Source organism: Stenella coeruleoalba, assembly GCF_951394435.1.
Source record: "Stenella coeruleoalba genome assembly, chromosome: 2".
In the NCBI taxonomy this organism is placed as follows: domain Eukaryota; kingdom Metazoa; phylum Chordata; class Mammalia; order Artiodactyla; family Delphinidae; genus Stenella; species Stenella coeruleoalba.
This window is the reverse complement of record NC_137147.1, coordinates 138,236,657-138,252,817: the sequence shown is the minus strand read 5'-3', so window position 1 is coordinate 138,252,817 and position 16,161 is coordinate 138,236,657. Positions and strand designations below refer to the sequence as shown.

Here is a 16,161-nt window from a genome sequence, read left to right as displayed (position 1 = left end):
AAGTGCATACTGTCACGTGTCCATCACAGCGGTGTCATGCCATTTAAGTCTGCTTTCCACACTCTCCTCCCACTATGCCCCTCCTTTGCATTGTCTCCACCCAGCCCGTACGCAGGTCTTCTCACCTCTCTGGACTCCTTGGAGCTCCCTATCCCTGGTCATGGACAGTTTCCTGTCGCTCTCACCTCTCCATCAGACTGTAAGTTCCCTGAGGCCCTCAGAGAAGGCTAAGAAGTCTAGAAGGCTGAGTCTCCCCAGTGCCTGGGGCAGGGGCTTGAATGCTTCGGGGACTCACTATAGTCTGTGTCAATGCTTGCTTATGGGCCGGGTCTGGGGCTTCCAGGGAAAATGCTTTGGGTGCAGCTGACGACAGGGAGAGGGCAGGGGGCAAGCAACGGAGACCCAGGCAAATCTCGTTTCAGTGGCTGCACGGAGGGGAGGGAGAATAGATGTCCCAGTAAGTCCAGTTTTAGAAAGGGGAACGTTGAGGACAAGCACAGCTCTGGGTGGTGGGATGTTTGAATCCTTAGCAGGAGTGAGCGGAGGTCTCCAGGGAGCAGGGAAGGAGATGCCCCCAGAGAATTCCCCCCTGCTTCCCCCACCTGTCCCTTCCCCTCCCGCCCAAGCAGCTGCCTCCTGTGGGAAAATGGGTGAGCAAGCAAGTATGGGAAAACAGATCAAAAACACCTCCCTAGTGAAGCTGACCTTCCCCCCACCCCTCGCCCCCAGCCCCCATGGCAACCCTGGGGTCCCTCCTACTGGCACCCGCCCAACTCTGCCCCCAGTTAGGCAGAAGAGGACACACACCTCCCACTCCGCTGACGGAGCCCAAAGCAGTGACTTGCTGTTCCTGTAACATGCCTCTGGGCCTTTGCACGAGCTGTTCCTCCTGCCAGCTGTGCCCACTCCAAACTGACGGATCCTCTCTGACCTCTTACGCCCCAAACAAACGTCACCTCCTCTGTAAAGCTGACCCTAACCTTCTCCTCCCTCAAGCCTGACAGCACCCCACCCTCCCCCAGATGCTTCCACAGAACTGTTTCCATTATCCACGTAGCATCTAACCCACTGGGTCACTGGTTTGTGCGCCGCCCTTGTTGTGTGTGCGCCTCCCACAAGGCGCAGCTTGTGGTTACACCCTGCATCCCAGGTCTCAGTGGAGTTGCAGCGCCTAGCAGCCTCATTTCATGGATAAATGGATAGACACATGAATGAATGGAGCTCTTCTTTTGGTTTGTTTTTGGGCTGTGCCACGTGGCTTGCAGGATATTGGTTCCCCGACCAGGGATTGAACCCGGACACAGTGAAGACACCAAATCCTAACCTCTAGACTGCCAGGGAATTCCCAATGGACCACCTCAGAGTAGAACAGTCAACATGCTATTACTGGGTCTCTTCTTTTATATTAAAACAGATCCAGGCCCTGTCTTCAAGGAATCTAAATTGTGGCTGCCTAAACAACCACACCTAAAAGAGTCAGAGGGCTTCCCTGGTGGCGCAGTGGTTGAGAGTCCGCCTGCCGATGCAGGGGACACGGGTTCGTGCCCCGGTCCGGGAAGATCCCACATGCCGCGGAGCGGCTGGGCCCTGTGAGCCATGGCCGCTGAGCCTGCGCGTCCGGAGCCTGTGCTCTGCAACGGGAGAGGCCACAGCAGTGAGAGGCCCGCGTACCGCAAAAAAAAAAAAAAAAAAAAAAAAGGAATCAGAGAACAATATACAACCGGGTTAGTTATAATAATTACCAATTACTGAGGTGTCTGCTGCAGGCCTGGCTCCATGCAAAGAGCCCACACACGTTGCTTCCTTCACTCCTCCCGCAGCTCACGAGTCTGGGAGGGGACCCGCACGCTGAGGTTAGGCAACATGCCCCGGGGCGCCAGCTAGTGGACGGAGACGCTGGGACTGGAGCCCAGGTCTGCCTGAGCCCAGAGTCCGTGATTGCCACTCCCTCACTTCGTCTAGAGGTGCTCAGGGAAAGGAGCGAGGGGGGGGTGGGCGGCGCGGTCTGGGGAAGGCTCCTTCCTGGAGGAGCCCTGCTGTGCGATGCTGGAGGCTCGGGGACGTGCCTGAAGCCTAGACAGTGTGGAAAGACCCCAGGAGTTTCAGGGCCTGGGGTCAGAGCGGCCCCGCCCCAGCCTGTGCTCACTCTAGGGGGCCCACAGAGGTAGCGGTACTAGCAGTGCCCTGCTGGGTCCCGGTGGCCTTCCCCCGCCGGGCCCTGGGGAGAGCCGGGTCTTCGTGAGCGGCACACTCCCTGCGCCCGTGGGGTGGGGCTGTGTGTGTAGGTGTTCCCACGTCGGAGGCTGCAGAGCCGGCTCCTCTGGGGAGCACACCTTCTGAGGGGGTGCCCTGCCCAGCCCAGTTTCCGGGGTGGGGCGGCGGGGGCAGGAACAGCTTTCTGGAAAGAACACGGCCCTCATTCACTGACTGGTAGACACACCCAGAGGGTCCAGCTGTTTCCCACGGCGTGGAGCCAGTCCTGGCTTGCGGACGGAGGGGGCGGATCCTCTGAGGAGCTGGGGCGCAGCCTTCCAAACATCCATCAAGCTCAGGCCTGCCAGGGGGGCTTGTTACAGTATATCACGGGGGGCGGGCTTCCCTGGTGGCGCAGTGGTTGAGAGTCCGCCTGTCGATGCAGGGGACACGGGTTCGTGCCCCGGTCCGGGAAGATCCCACGTGCCGCGGAGCAGCTGCGCCCGTGAGCCATGGCCGCTGAGCCTGTGCGTCCGGAGCCTGTGCTCCGCAACGGGAGAGGCCACAACAGTGAGAGGCCCCCGTACCGCAAAAAAAAAAAAAGGGGAGGCTCTTCTGGTCCAGCCGTTCTTCTGCCTAGATACCTGGCAGCCTTGGTCCCCCCTAAACTCCATGGACACGTCACAGTGTGTGTGACTCTAGATGAAAAAAAGCCATAGCTCCCCAAAATCAGTACAGGTGACCTGTGACATTAGAAACTGTTTTGACTGTGACCTTCAAGAAGAAATACCTTTGGGGCTGGGCTGGGCGGTGGAGAGAAGACATGAGGATGTGTTTGTCAAGGGCTACAAATTTTCAGTTATGCAAGATGAATAAATTCTGGATATCTACTGTGCAATACTGAGACTGTAGTTAACAATACAGTATTGTACACTTGAAATTTGCTAAGAGGGGAGATCTCTTAAGTGTTTACATCATAAAAAAATATATGGTAACTGTGAGGTGATGGATATGTTAATTAGCTTTATTGTGGTGATTATTTCATGATGAATAGATAGAATCAAGTTCTACACCTTAAATATATATAATTTTTAATTGTTAATTATACCTCAATAAAGCTGGAAAAAATAATTAGAAAAAAAAGAAATACCTTTTATGTTACAACCCAGTACACACATATGGTCATATGTAATACCACAAATATACGTAACATACATAACAGAAATATCACAAAATGATACTTACCTGTACTTATGCAATACGCTGATATTTTCTGTTCTTTTATTTTGCAAACTATTCTTTTTTTTTTTGCGGTACGCGGGCCTCTCACTGTTGTGGCCTCTCCTGTTGTAGAGCACAGGCTCCGGACGTGCAGGCTCAGCGGCCGTGTGGCTCACGGGTCCAGCCGCTGCGGCATGTGGGATCTTCCCAGACCGGGGCACGAACCCGTGTCCCCTGCATCGGCAGGCAGACTCTCAACCCCTGCGCCACCGGGGAGGCCCCAAACTATTCTATTTTAAAATGCTAGTCATGATCCACGAAATTGATTTTATGATCTACTGACAGGTTGTGACCTTCAGTTTGGAAAACACTGCATTAACAGACCCGGTAATCGTGGTTTTAATTACCAGCAAGCTCTCTGGAAGTTGTGTGTATTTTGCTGAGGTGGGCATGTGACCCTGGCTGTGGGCAGGCTGGAGTTCAGGTACAAGTCATCCAGCTAAGGAGAGACGCGCTCATTCTCCTGGGATTTGGTTCTTCTCTCCCTGTGGTGGGTTTCGGAACTGGCACTGGGACTGCTGGTCTTTCAAATCCTGTTGTCCATCTATGTATATGTTCCCACTGTTCATTACAGACCTCGTTTCATCCTGACCTTGCCAAGCCGACGTTGAGTGACCTCAGACAAGTCATTTCCTATCTGGGGTCTTTATCAATAGAATAGGATTAAGGGTGGTTGTACTAGTCTGTGCTTCTCAAAGAAGGAGGGATTTTGCAGCAGTAAGTTGTATATAATTCCTCTGTATGTATATGTGTGTGTATGCGTGCTATGGTCTGAATATTTACATCCCCCCAGAATTCATATGTTAGAATCCTAACGCTAGTGTGTTGGTATTAGGAGGTGGGGCATTTGGGAGGTAATTAGGCAGAGCCCTCATGAATGGGTTTAGTGCCCTTATAAAAGAGGCCCAAGAGAGCCCCCTTGCCCCTTCTGCCATGTGAGGACACAGCATGAAGTTGGCAGTCTGCAACCTGGAAGAGGGCCTTCACCAGAGCCCAGCCATCCTGGTACACTGGTCTTGAACTTCCAGCCTCTAGAACTGTGAGGAATAAATATTCGTTGTTTATAAGCTACCCAGGTAATGGTATTTTGTTATAGCAACGTGTAGGGACGAAGACAATATGTACATTTATGATTTATACTTTTTCTGGAAGATTTGGAGAAAATAAAATTTTATATTAATACAAACATAGCTAGGTTATGGAGCAGACTATAAAACTCACAATGCTTTTTTAAAAATATACTTCTTTTTATTGCAGTAAAATATACACAAGATAAACTTTAACATTTTAACTTTTTTTTGTTGTTTTTTCTTTGCGGTGCGCGGGCCTCTCACTGTTGTGGCCTCTCCCGCTGCGGAGCACAGGCTCCGGACGCGCAGGCTCAGCGGCCATGGCTCACGGGCCCAGCCGCTCCGCGGCATGTGGGATCTTCCCGGACCTGGGCACGAACCCGCGTCCCCTGCATGAGCAGGCGGACTCTCAACCACTGCGCCACCAGGGAAGCCCTTAACTATTTTTAAGTGTACAATTCAGTGACACAAAGTACATTCACAGTGTTGTGCAACCATCACCACTATCCATTTCCAGAACTTTTTCATCATCCCAAACAGAAACTCTTGTACCCATTAAACAATTACTCCCCATTCCTTCCTCCCCCTAGCCTCTGGCAACCACCATTCTACTTTCTCTCTCTATGGATTTGACTTTGTACCGGATATAAGTGAAATCATACAATATTTGTCCTTTGGCGTCTGGCTTATTTTACTTAGCATGGTTTCAAGGTTCATCCGTGTTGTAGCATGTGTCAGAATTTCACTCCATTCTGAGGCTGAATAATATTCTATTGTATGTATATACCACATCTTGCTTATCCATTCATCTGTTGATGGACACTTAGATCGTCTTTACCTTTTGACTATTGTAACTAATGCTGCTGTGAACATGGGTGTACAAACATCTGTTTGGTCCCTGCTTTCTATTCTTTTGCATATATACTGAGGAGTGGAATTGCTGGATCATATGGTAATTCTATGTTTAACCCGTTGAAGAACTACCATACTGTTTTCCACAGGAGTTACACCGTTTGATAATGCCATCAGCAATGCACTATGGTTCCAATTTCTCCATATCCTCATCCGCACTTGTTCTTTTCTTTCTTTCTTTCTTTTTTGTAATAGCCAACCTAATGGGTGTGAAGTGGTATCTCATTGTGGTTTTGATTTGCATTTTCCTAATGACTAGTGGTGCTGAGCACCTTTTTGTGTACTTATTGGCCATTTGTATATTTTCTTTGGAGAAAGGTCTATTCAAGTCATTTTGAACTGGGTTGTTTGATTTTTGTTGTTGTTGAGCTGTAGGAGCTCTTTATATATTCTGGATATTAATCTCTTATCAGATATGTGGTTTGCAAATATTTTCTCCCACTCTGTGGGCTGTCTTATTACTTTTTTTTATCTGTCAATATATTTTTTCTTTTTTTTAATTAGTTATCCATTTTGTACATATTAGTGTATACGTGTCAATCCCAATCTCCCAATTCATCCCACCGCCACCACCCCAACACTGCTTTGCCCCCTTGGTGTCCATACGTTTGTTCTCTACATCTGTGTCTCTATTTCTGCCTTGCAAACCGGTTCATCTGTACCATTTTTCTAGATTCCACATTTATGTGTTAATAGATGATATTTGTTTTTCTCTCTTTTTTCTTTAATAGATGTTTATTGGAGTATAATTGCTTCACAATACTGTGTTAGTTTCTGTTGCACAACAAAGTGAATCAGCCATATGCATACACATGTCCCCATATCCCCTCCCTCTTGCATGTCCCTCCCATTCTCCCTATCCCACCCCTCTAGGTCATCTCAAAGCACCGAGCTGGTCTCCCTGTGCTATGCGGATGCTTCCCACCAGCCAACTATTTTACATTCGGTAGTGTATATATGTCGATGCTACTCTCACTTCGCCCCAGTTCGCCCTCCCACCCCATGTCCTCAAGTCCATTCTCTGTGTCTACATCTTTATTCCTGCCCTGCAACTAGGTTCATGGGTACCTTTTTTTTTTAGATTCCATATGTATGTGTTAGCGTACGGTATTTGTTTTTCTCTTTCTGACCTACTTCACTCTGTATGAGAGTCTCTAGGTCCAACCACGTCTGTGCAAATGACCCAGTTTCGTTCCTTTTCATGGCTGAGCAATATTCCATTGCATTTATGTACCACATCTTCTTTATCCATTCGTCTGTCGATGGGCTCTTATCGGTTTCTTGATAGTGTCCTTTGATACTCAAGAGATCTTAATTTTCACGTCTGAAGGTGGCGTGGGGGCTGCTTCTAGGCTCTGCCTCCCACCCTCTTCCCCAAGGGCACGTTAGTCCTCTGTGGTATTGAGGACCTTTGGTGGTCCTCTGGTACAGGGATGGAATGGGAACTCTGCCCGGTCACCTCCTGGGCTCAGAGCTGTTTTCTGTTTACCATGAAGGACATCTCGACAGGCCTGGAGGAGGCAGAGGGTCTGAAGTGTGACTCAGACCCCGAGCCTCACCAGCAGCTGCCCCTTAGCTAGCAGCCTCCCGCCACATCCAGGAAGCTGGGGCCTTATCAGGACCAGTCAGCGTTCAGACAGCTCTGGGGCCCACCCAGCCTAGGACGGACTGATGAGTAGGGGCAAAAGGTGACTCTGGTCCTCTCTCCACTTACTCCCCACTGGTTTCTCACGGAACCTGAACTCCTGCTGGTAGCCTCACTTCTTTGGGTCAAATGTATGACCTCTTGTCTGAAATGCCCTCGGTGACATCCACGCATCTGTTGGTAATTTGAACAAGAGCTTCCTGATCTCATGCTTGTAGTTTTCTAAAAGCAAGCAATGGAGAGATTCCCTTCCAAACAGCATTCTTTGCCTTTGCTATGTAGGCCCAGCAAGGAATTTTATGTTTTCCAACATAACATTTTTCAGAAAAGAGGGAGCTGGGTCCATCCAGAGTTCTTCCTGTTTAGGGTCGCCCTGTTCCTGTATGTTGAACAATGGGCTGTATGGGCTGCTTGAAGGAAGTCACGGTCACCTGAAACTCTTGCCATCAGTGCTTGTTTGGGATCCTTTCAGAAGACACCTGACATACACAATCAATTTAAAAAGAGAGAAGGACAAAAAATGTAATACAGATTGAGATGTATTCCCAGGAATCTGGTCTTCCATTTGCAAGTACTGGTTTTGTTGTGAAGGAGCTTTTAATGATCTCTGTAAAAATCAGAGTAGTGGGTCTGGAGAGAGTAGCTATGCAGACTGACCCGAGCCAATCACTCGTTTACCCTCCCTGTATTTCATCCATTACTACGTGCACATTTTTTTTTTAAACATTAAAACAGCTCTGAAATCAGGATTCATTTCCAATCAGTGCTGTCTCACGATTATAATTGGCGACAATTTTTTTTCGGTCTTAGTGGTACACAAAGTGGTGGTGTGACTTCCAGCCGAGCACATGTGAAGTTCCTGGAAATACCGTCTCAGGCACTATCAGTACTTCGAGGTCCATGAGGGCTAGAGGACCCCCAACCTGACCGGCAGGTGGCGCAGCACAGTGGGAGTCTCAGGCTGAGTCCCACCCCCTGCCCCTCCCCCCAAACAAATATTTTCCCCCAAGCGGGCACAAAAACATTAAGATGACCTGTTTTGTTGGCAGAAGTCCTTGCAACCTACCCTCTTAGGGGCTCTTAAGCACCTTTCTTGAAAGTTCGTGTGAGCTGATGTGACAGCTGTCTGGTGGCATGCGTCAGCTGAACTTCTTATGGGTTCAAGCCCAGAATCCTCCTGGTAAGGCTCATCTGGGCTCATTCAGAGGGGGAGCAGCTTTGGGGCATCCTCTGCTCAGGCAGGAGGGAGGGTGCCTGGGCAACACTTCTCATCAGTGTACATTTCTCTAATTCCACTCATTTCTCCAATGAGACAGCATCCTTCTGGCTAATTAGTAAACCCTCTGGTGTTGATCCAAAATAACTCCAGCTGAACCAAAGTTGTGGCCTCTGGAATGTGAACTTAAGGTTTGTGTTTCAAATGCTAATGAACCACCACCCCAGGGGTTTGAGTTAAAACTAACATTTTCACATCACACTGTGTGAAGTGCTTGAAAGCAAATTGCCTACAGTGTCATAATAGCGAATGAATACTTGGGGTACATTTTTAGCAATAGCATTAAACACAGCTTCAAAAAGTGTAGCTTTCGAATAACTTAGATGGAAATGAGATTTTTTTTTTTTTTTTTTTTTTTTTTTTTTTGCGGTACTCGGGCCTCTCACTGTTGTGGCCTCTCCCGTTGCGGGGCAACAGGCTCCGGACGCGCAGGCTCAGCGGCCATAGCTCACGGGCGCAGCTGCTCCGCGGCATGTGGGATCTTCCTGGACCAGGGCACGAACCCGTGTCCCCTGCATCGGCAGGCGGACTCTCAACCAGTGCGCCACCAGGGAAGCCTGAGAATATTTTACTTAAACTGTGTTAGGTGACTCCAAAAAGTGGCTGTGTTATGAAGATACTGTTGTCAAAGATGCATGCAAAGATTGTGAACACACATTTCTATGAACTAGGAGTGGAAAAACAATATTTTAAAATTAATACTGAGATTTCCCTGGTGGTGCGGTGGTTAAGAATCTGCCTGCCAATGCGGGGGACACGGGTTCGAGCCCTGCTCCAGGAAGATCCCCCGTGCCGCACAGCAACTAAGCCCACGCGCCACAACTACTAAGCCTGTGCTCTAGAGCCCACGAGCCACAACTAGTGAGCCCACGAGCCACAACTACTGAACCTGCGAGCCACAACTACTGAAGCCCGCGCGCCTAGAGCCCGAGCTCCGCAACAAGAGAAGCCACTGCAATGAGAAGCCCTCATACCACAATGAAGAGTAACCCCCGCTCACCGCAACTAGAAAAAGCCCGCGCACAGCAACGAAGACCCAACGCAGCCAAAATAAATAAATTTATTAAAATAAATAAAATTAAATTAATACTATGTTGGATATGGTAAGGGATTCTAAATAGGTACGTCTAACTAAATTAATAAATTAATGTGATAAAGAGAGTGTGTACCATTTGCATCCCTAGAAGTTGTATATTTTTTTGGACCCTCTCATTGGGGAAACAGCCCATCAGTTTATATTCAGCCACCTAATATGTAAACATATTTATTCGGGAGGTGATAAGTTTTGCTGGCCATGTCCTTTAAGGCCTGGGATACACAGTGTGTAGGCTAAAGTTTACTGGGGGAGGATCCAGGAATATGGATAGAGCACTAGCCTGAAACAGATAAGAAGTCATGTGCAAATTTCACCTCTTGTTAATTTCCCTTGGTTAAATCTGCCAGGACTAGCCTGAAACCTCCTGGTGGTGGTTTTGTTGTTGTGATTTGTCCTTTTTTTTTTTTTTTTTTTAGGGCTAAATCAGGAGAACTTGGCAGGTCCCTGAAAGTGTATAACAGCCCATTTTCCTTTTTTTTTTTTAAAAAAGCTGCTTTAAAACATATTTTAAAGCTGTGGATCCTTTTTTAAATGAAATCCTATATGGAACACCAATATACTGTTGAAATATCAGCAAAGCTTCACATTGTGCATTTTTTAAAATATTTATTTATGTATTTGGCTGTGTTGGGTCTTAGTTGCGACATGTGGGATCTTTTCATTGCAGCATGCGAACTCTTAGTTGTGGCATGTGGGACCTTGTTCCCTGACCAGGGATCGAACCCGGGGCCCCTGCATTGGGAGCACGGAGTCTTAGCCACTGGACCACCAGGGAAGTCCCTCACATTGTGTTTTGATTTCAGAATTCTCTGAAGCCTTTTGTTTTATTCAGTCTTATTTCTAAGACCTCTGTGAAAAGAGACAAAAAACCAAGCTTCAGTTTGAAATACTGGAAATTACACTCTGGTTTTTACAATGTTGGTGAAATTAAGAACTAGCTTGTGATGGCTAAAAAGACCAGTGAGTTCATTTTATGTGCAGTTAATCTGAAATGATTAACAATGGGCACAACATAGAAATCATCAGCTGTGCTTTAGTCACTGCCCATGATTATCCATGGATGTTTCACAGTATTGACAAACATAAAAGTTTACATTTTACATGCAAAATAACAATGTATTAATGGGAGAGTCCTTATTTCTTTGAATGGTGGAAAAACACCACACAAGAAATCTCCACCTGTTGAAACAGCAACGTCAAGTTTGGTCTTACCTGTGAGTTTTGTCTCAACCTGATTAATTGGTAAAGAGGGTCATTGTTCAGCATCTAGTTTATAAACATCATAGTGAACACTGTATTTTTCATCTTTTCTCAGTAGCAAAGAAAAATTAAGTCCTAGTGCTTTGTGCTAAGACTTAATTCCCCTTAATCAAAGTGACTTCTCTTAAAAGGAAACTTATGCCTCTTATATTTTCTTTCTCAAAGAGAGGACTTGTGTTATTATATTTTTACTATAATTAAGAAAAATTTCAACCAAGACATCTTCTGGTTGAAATAGGGGTAGAAGTAACCTTTCTGTTTCTCCTAGTGACTGGTACAACGTCCACCCCCACGAAAGTGGTCCCTGGAATGTAACTTAGGGTCCCACAGAATGCAGTCTCGAAGTCTCCAATCTCTCTACGTAGCCTGTAGTCCTCAGATCAAATAACACAACTCCAGAAGCATCCCATCCCCACCCCAACCTCCCTCCACAGACATCCACGCAAACCGGAAATCAAATGATAGCATCTTTGGCAAGCCCCCTAACTTTCCAACGCCTCGGTTTTCCTGCCTGCAAAATATAAAATCAGTTTCATATCTGAAAATGATTAACAATAGCAAGCGTTTGTTGGATCTTTGCTTTATGGCAGGCCCTTCACGTAGCTTCTCTCTTTTAATCATAACCACCACCCTATGCAGAAAGTAACTGCTGTTATTTCCATTTCACAGATGGGGAAACTAAGGCACAAGGAGTTAAGTTCCTTGCCTGGAATTGCACAGGAAATGGCAAACCAGTCTTTAAACCCATGTGGCTTGAATCCAGCCCCGAGGCCCTTAACTGCTCTGCCTTAATTCCTGAGATGGAGTGGTGAAGGTGAAGGAGACCAGGTGGGCAGGCAAGGTGACCAGCACAGGCTTGGCACAGAGTGGGTGAGGGTTCCTGTCCTTCGAGGGTGACTTGTCTTGGTTAGTTGGGTGCATATCTGTCTCATCTTTTCCTTTATACACTTCTTGGGGACAAGGACTGTCTTTTCATCTTTTTAAAAATGTTTTCCTGTGCAACATAGGAATACAGTGGTATGGAGGACACCTATTTTCCTCCATTCTGTGTGTCACAAACCTATGCGATTTTTATTTCAGTTAAATTCTCCTTTTCCCTCCAGCTGCTGCAGCTCACAGGGCGTAATCAGCTCTACATTGAGCCCTTAACCTTATTCGTCACATGATAAAAATGCCGGACACACTGGTTGAATGAAGTGTGTGAATTGTATGCTGCTAAGTATTACCCTCCTTTTGTATGTTTTGTCGGGTCATCCTTCCTGGATGGTGTGTGCTGTGAGAGTAGGGACCATTTCTTTCCTTTTTCTTGCCCATGACATTGAAATCCAGGGAGAACCAGGGGACCAAGGTGGGCAAGTCCGTGGAAACCCAACCTTGGTCCCACTATTGCTAGAGGTTTTTCTGATGTGCCTGAGTCTCCCCTGGTACCAGACCGTTGCCTCTCATCCTGCCACCAGGTGAATTAGTGGTACATCTGGGAGTGAAAGTGTCTTGGTGATTTAGATCAGAAAACCAGAGGACCAAGGCGTGCCAGGCCCACTTACATCAGTGTTGTTCATTTGTTTGCAAAGTATCAACTTTTATTTTTTAACCTGGGTAAAATGTACATGTGCTTTAAAAAATTATTTTCTATATTATTTTGCATTCAGAAATTTTTTTTACATCTTTATTGGAGTATAATTGCTTTACAATGGTGTGTTAGTTTCTGCCTTATAACAAAGTGAATCAGTTATACATATACTTGTGTTCCCATATCTCTTCCCTCTTGGGTCTCCCTCCCTCCCACCCTCCCTATCCCACCCCTCTAGGTGGTCACAAAGCACCAAGCTGATCTCCCTGTGCTATGCGGCTGCTTCCCACTAGCTATCTATTTTACATTTGGTAGTGTATATATGTCCATGCCACTCTCTCACTTTGTCCCAGCTTACCCTTCCCCCTCCCCATATCTTCAAGTCCATTCTCTAGTAGGTGTGTGTCTTTATTCCTGCCTTACCCCTAGGTTCTTCATGACATTTTTTTTTCTTAAATTCCATATATATGTGTTAGCATATGGTATTTGTCTTTCTCTTTCTGACTTACTTCACTCTGTATGACAGACTCTAGGTCCATCCACCTCATTACGAATAGCTCAATTTCGTTTCTTTTTATGGCTGAGTAATATTCCATTGTATATATGTGCCACATCTTCTTTATCCATTCATCCGATGATGGACACTTAGGTTGTTTCCATCTCCAGGCTATTGTAAATAGAGCTGCAATGAACACATTCAGAAATATTTTTAAACTTTTTTTATTGTGGTAAAATATACACAACATAAAATTTATCATTTTTAAGTGCATTTTATGTTTACAGTAGTGAGCAACCATCACCACTACCCATTTCCAGAACTTTTTATCCTCCCAAACAGAAACTCTGTACCCCTTAAACAACAGCCCCCGTTCCTCCCTCCCTCGCCAGCCTCTATTCTGTCTCTTTGAACTTGCCTATTCCAGGCCCCTCACATAACTGGAATCACACGATATTTGGCCTTTTGTGCCTGCCTTATTTCACCTGGCGTAATGTTTTCAAGTTTTCATCCATGTTGTAGCGTGCATCAGAACTTCATTCCTTTTGAAGACTGAGTAATATTCCATTGTATGTGTAGATTGCATTTTGCTTATTTGCTAGTTTCTCTGTTCACCTGCTGGTGGACACTTGGGTTGTTTCTGAAGCACTCCTTCTTGAATGGTAACCCAGCCGCACCTCGGATTGGGACCTGAACCCACGAGCTCTGACTTAGGAGGGGTCTCGAACCCACTGGCTTTTAATTGAAGCGGCTCACCTGGTGTCAGGACTTACTGAAGCTCAGGTTCTTTTGTCTCATTGCACAAAGAATTCAGCGTGAGGCAAAGCAATGGGCACAGGGTGAGTTTATTAGCATAAGATGCTTGTGAGAGAGACAAGCGGGCGGGCAATGGAGCACAGCCGCGAGAAGAAAGAGGGATACATTTTTATAATCAAAGCAAAAGTAGGGAGGGGAGACGTCAAGGCTTACATTCTTGGGCAGACGTCAAGGCTTACATCATTAGTTCCTCCTTTGACCCTACATGGTTTAACCGGGACTGTCATGGCACTATTTAAATCATACGTATGTTAGCAAAAGAGTGGTAACGTATACTAAATATAGTAATTCATCTCAGTTTCTTTCCCCTTTCACCTATATTCCTGTCTTGGTTACATGCAGAGATGCTACTCTTTAAGGATCATTAACTCCCTGACTTCATGTAACAAGATTCAGACCCCGTATCTATTGTCTTGTGTTGTAACTATCAGGGTTTGTGGCTTGAGTGTGTCTGGCGCTCAGATGCACCTGGTCTTCCTTCAAGGTAGTGCTGACTGTTGCTAGGTTACTGGATTCTTTTCTTGAGTGGTCATTAGTTTATAACAGTCTCCCAAACTCCCTTCCTCCCTGTCTTTAAGCCCCTAGTGGGATTTCTAAACTATTTAATTATCCTTCTCTATCCCTCTCATTTCCACCTTTTGACTATTATGAATAATTGCTTACACCATAAAGATGCATATTTACGATGAAACATATTATATTTTGCTACATAGTTGCAGATAGTAATGCATAGGACCTAAAGAACTATAATAAAAAGCAAAAGTATAAACAAACCACAAAAACAAAAAAAATCACTTTAAGTTCCAAGGATGCATCATTAAATAAGCATTTGCTGAAGGCCTGGGATGAGCCAGGCACACACCCTGCGTTTCCAACCATCTCAGGAGGGTCTTCCCCAGTTGGGGCGGATGGGGGTGCAGGGGAGACAAGGCCTAGGCGGGTAGCTTTGCCTGCAGGCAGATGTGGATGGTGCCGCAGGAGAGGTACAGGCAAGGTCTTGGGGCCTTCGGAGGCAGGGACAGAACCCGTCCGTGGGGCTCTGAGGAGGTGGCAGATCTGGGGAGTAGGTGAGGCACGGACTATGGTAAACTCCTAGCTCTGCTCTTTCTTTGCGGAACCCAGCTAGTATTTTTCAGTGTCTTGGGCCTGCCCTGAGGGCTTTGGGTTCCTCTAGTTTACATTACTCACAGCTTATTAAACAGTCTGAATCCTGCATTTAAGCAGCCCTGTTGCTCTGATTCAGCGTGCCTGGGATTTACCTGTTGCTCTGATTCAGAGTGCCTGGGATTTACCTGGTCTGGTCCTTTGGCGTGTCTTAGGGCAGCCACGCTCCAGTCAGCCTTGTGGAAGTGCTGCATCTCTTTGGGTGATCTGGAGCACAGCGCCTGATGGACTCGGACCCGGGATCACACTGTCTGTCCAGGTGTAGCACCTGATGCAGGGAGAGGGAGCAGCCCCAGCTCTCCCGGAGCTGTGTGACCTTGGGGAAGTTACTCCACCCCTCTGATCCTCTTGTGCAACATGAGGGCACTGGGTGACCTCTATGGCCCTTTCCAGCTGCTGTAATTTTATGATTGCCCTATTATGATTTAAGTACCTCCCTCTATCACTCTCGGAGTGAATGACTCAGCCGTCTGAGAGTTTCACTATTGTTTTTAAGGAAGCCTGGTCATTTTGCCATCACAAGCAAGGGTATGTCCCTTAGGGAAACAATCTGACAGTCTTGATCCAGCTGGAGTTAGGCTGACACTCACTGGAGTTCTTCACGCTGTATTCTTTCAGTGAAGCAGCTCGGACACCGGCTGGCCAGAGGCATCCGGAGCCATGTCAGAACTTTGAGCGAGGCCTGGTGACAGGGACCGGCCATCACCCACCAGTCTTCCCAGCTCGGCTTCAAGATGCTAAGCCTGAAGCTCCCCAGGCTGTTCAGCATAGAACAGGTGCCCCAGGTACGTGCTGTTGTTCCGGTGGTTGAGTTCCAGGCTGGGACTAGGGCTTGGCCTCTGCAACATGGCGACTGCTATGTCTTCAACCAGTCTGCTCTGTGTACACCCACTCTCTTCAAGGAGCCCCTCCCAGACTCCCTTTGGGGGATTCGACCTCCTGTTTCCCTCACCTACACCAAACCTGGAAACGGAAGTGATCCTAAAACCGTTTAAGTTGTAGCCCTTCCCTGTGACATCTGTATTTTTTCCCGAAGCAGAGTCATTATTGAGACTACTGATTCAAGCTACAGAGGTGAAGCTAGCAGCCCTTGTCTGAGTACCAATTTTTTAAAGACGCTCCTGGGGGTGATTGAAAGCAGGCCAGGGGCAGAGTCACCTCAGAGTGTGGCTTTGTGGTTGTTCTCATCCTTTGCAGGAGGCCCAGGCCAGGTGTGCGTTGAGGCGATGAAGAGAGTTATTGATCCGCCTGTGCCTGGGTGCTCAAGGGCAGCTACCCCAAAACACCGGGGATACATTGATAATCTGCGTTTTTCATAAGCATTAGGCGAGGTCATGCTGCTTGTGAGCTGCGCCAGTGGTGCACGTCCTCCTTCCCTTGCA

The 16,161-nt window shown here is 47.0% G+C and overlaps 1 protein-coding gene across 3 annotated transcripts in view; it reads left to right on the top strand.

Moving 5' to 3' along the window:
- PAQR5 (progestin and adipoQ receptor family member 5) overlaps positions 1-16,161 on the top strand; it is an 87,940-nt gene that overhangs the window by 28,847 nt on the left and 42,932 nt on the right. The window contains exons 2-3 of one of the 3 annotated variants that reach the window (XM_079913405.1): positions 11,403-11,561; positions 15,398-15,564. In XM_079913405.1, the coding sequence (XP_079769531.1) occupies positions 15,514-15,564 (51 nt within the window). In that variant the 5' untranslated portion in view covers positions 11,403-11,561; positions 15,398-15,513. Of the gene's footprint in view, positions 1-11,235; positions 11,562-15,397; positions 15,565-16,161 lie in introns of those variants that run through there. The other 2 variants (XM_079913404.1, XM_079913406.1) reach the window with 2 other exon arrangements.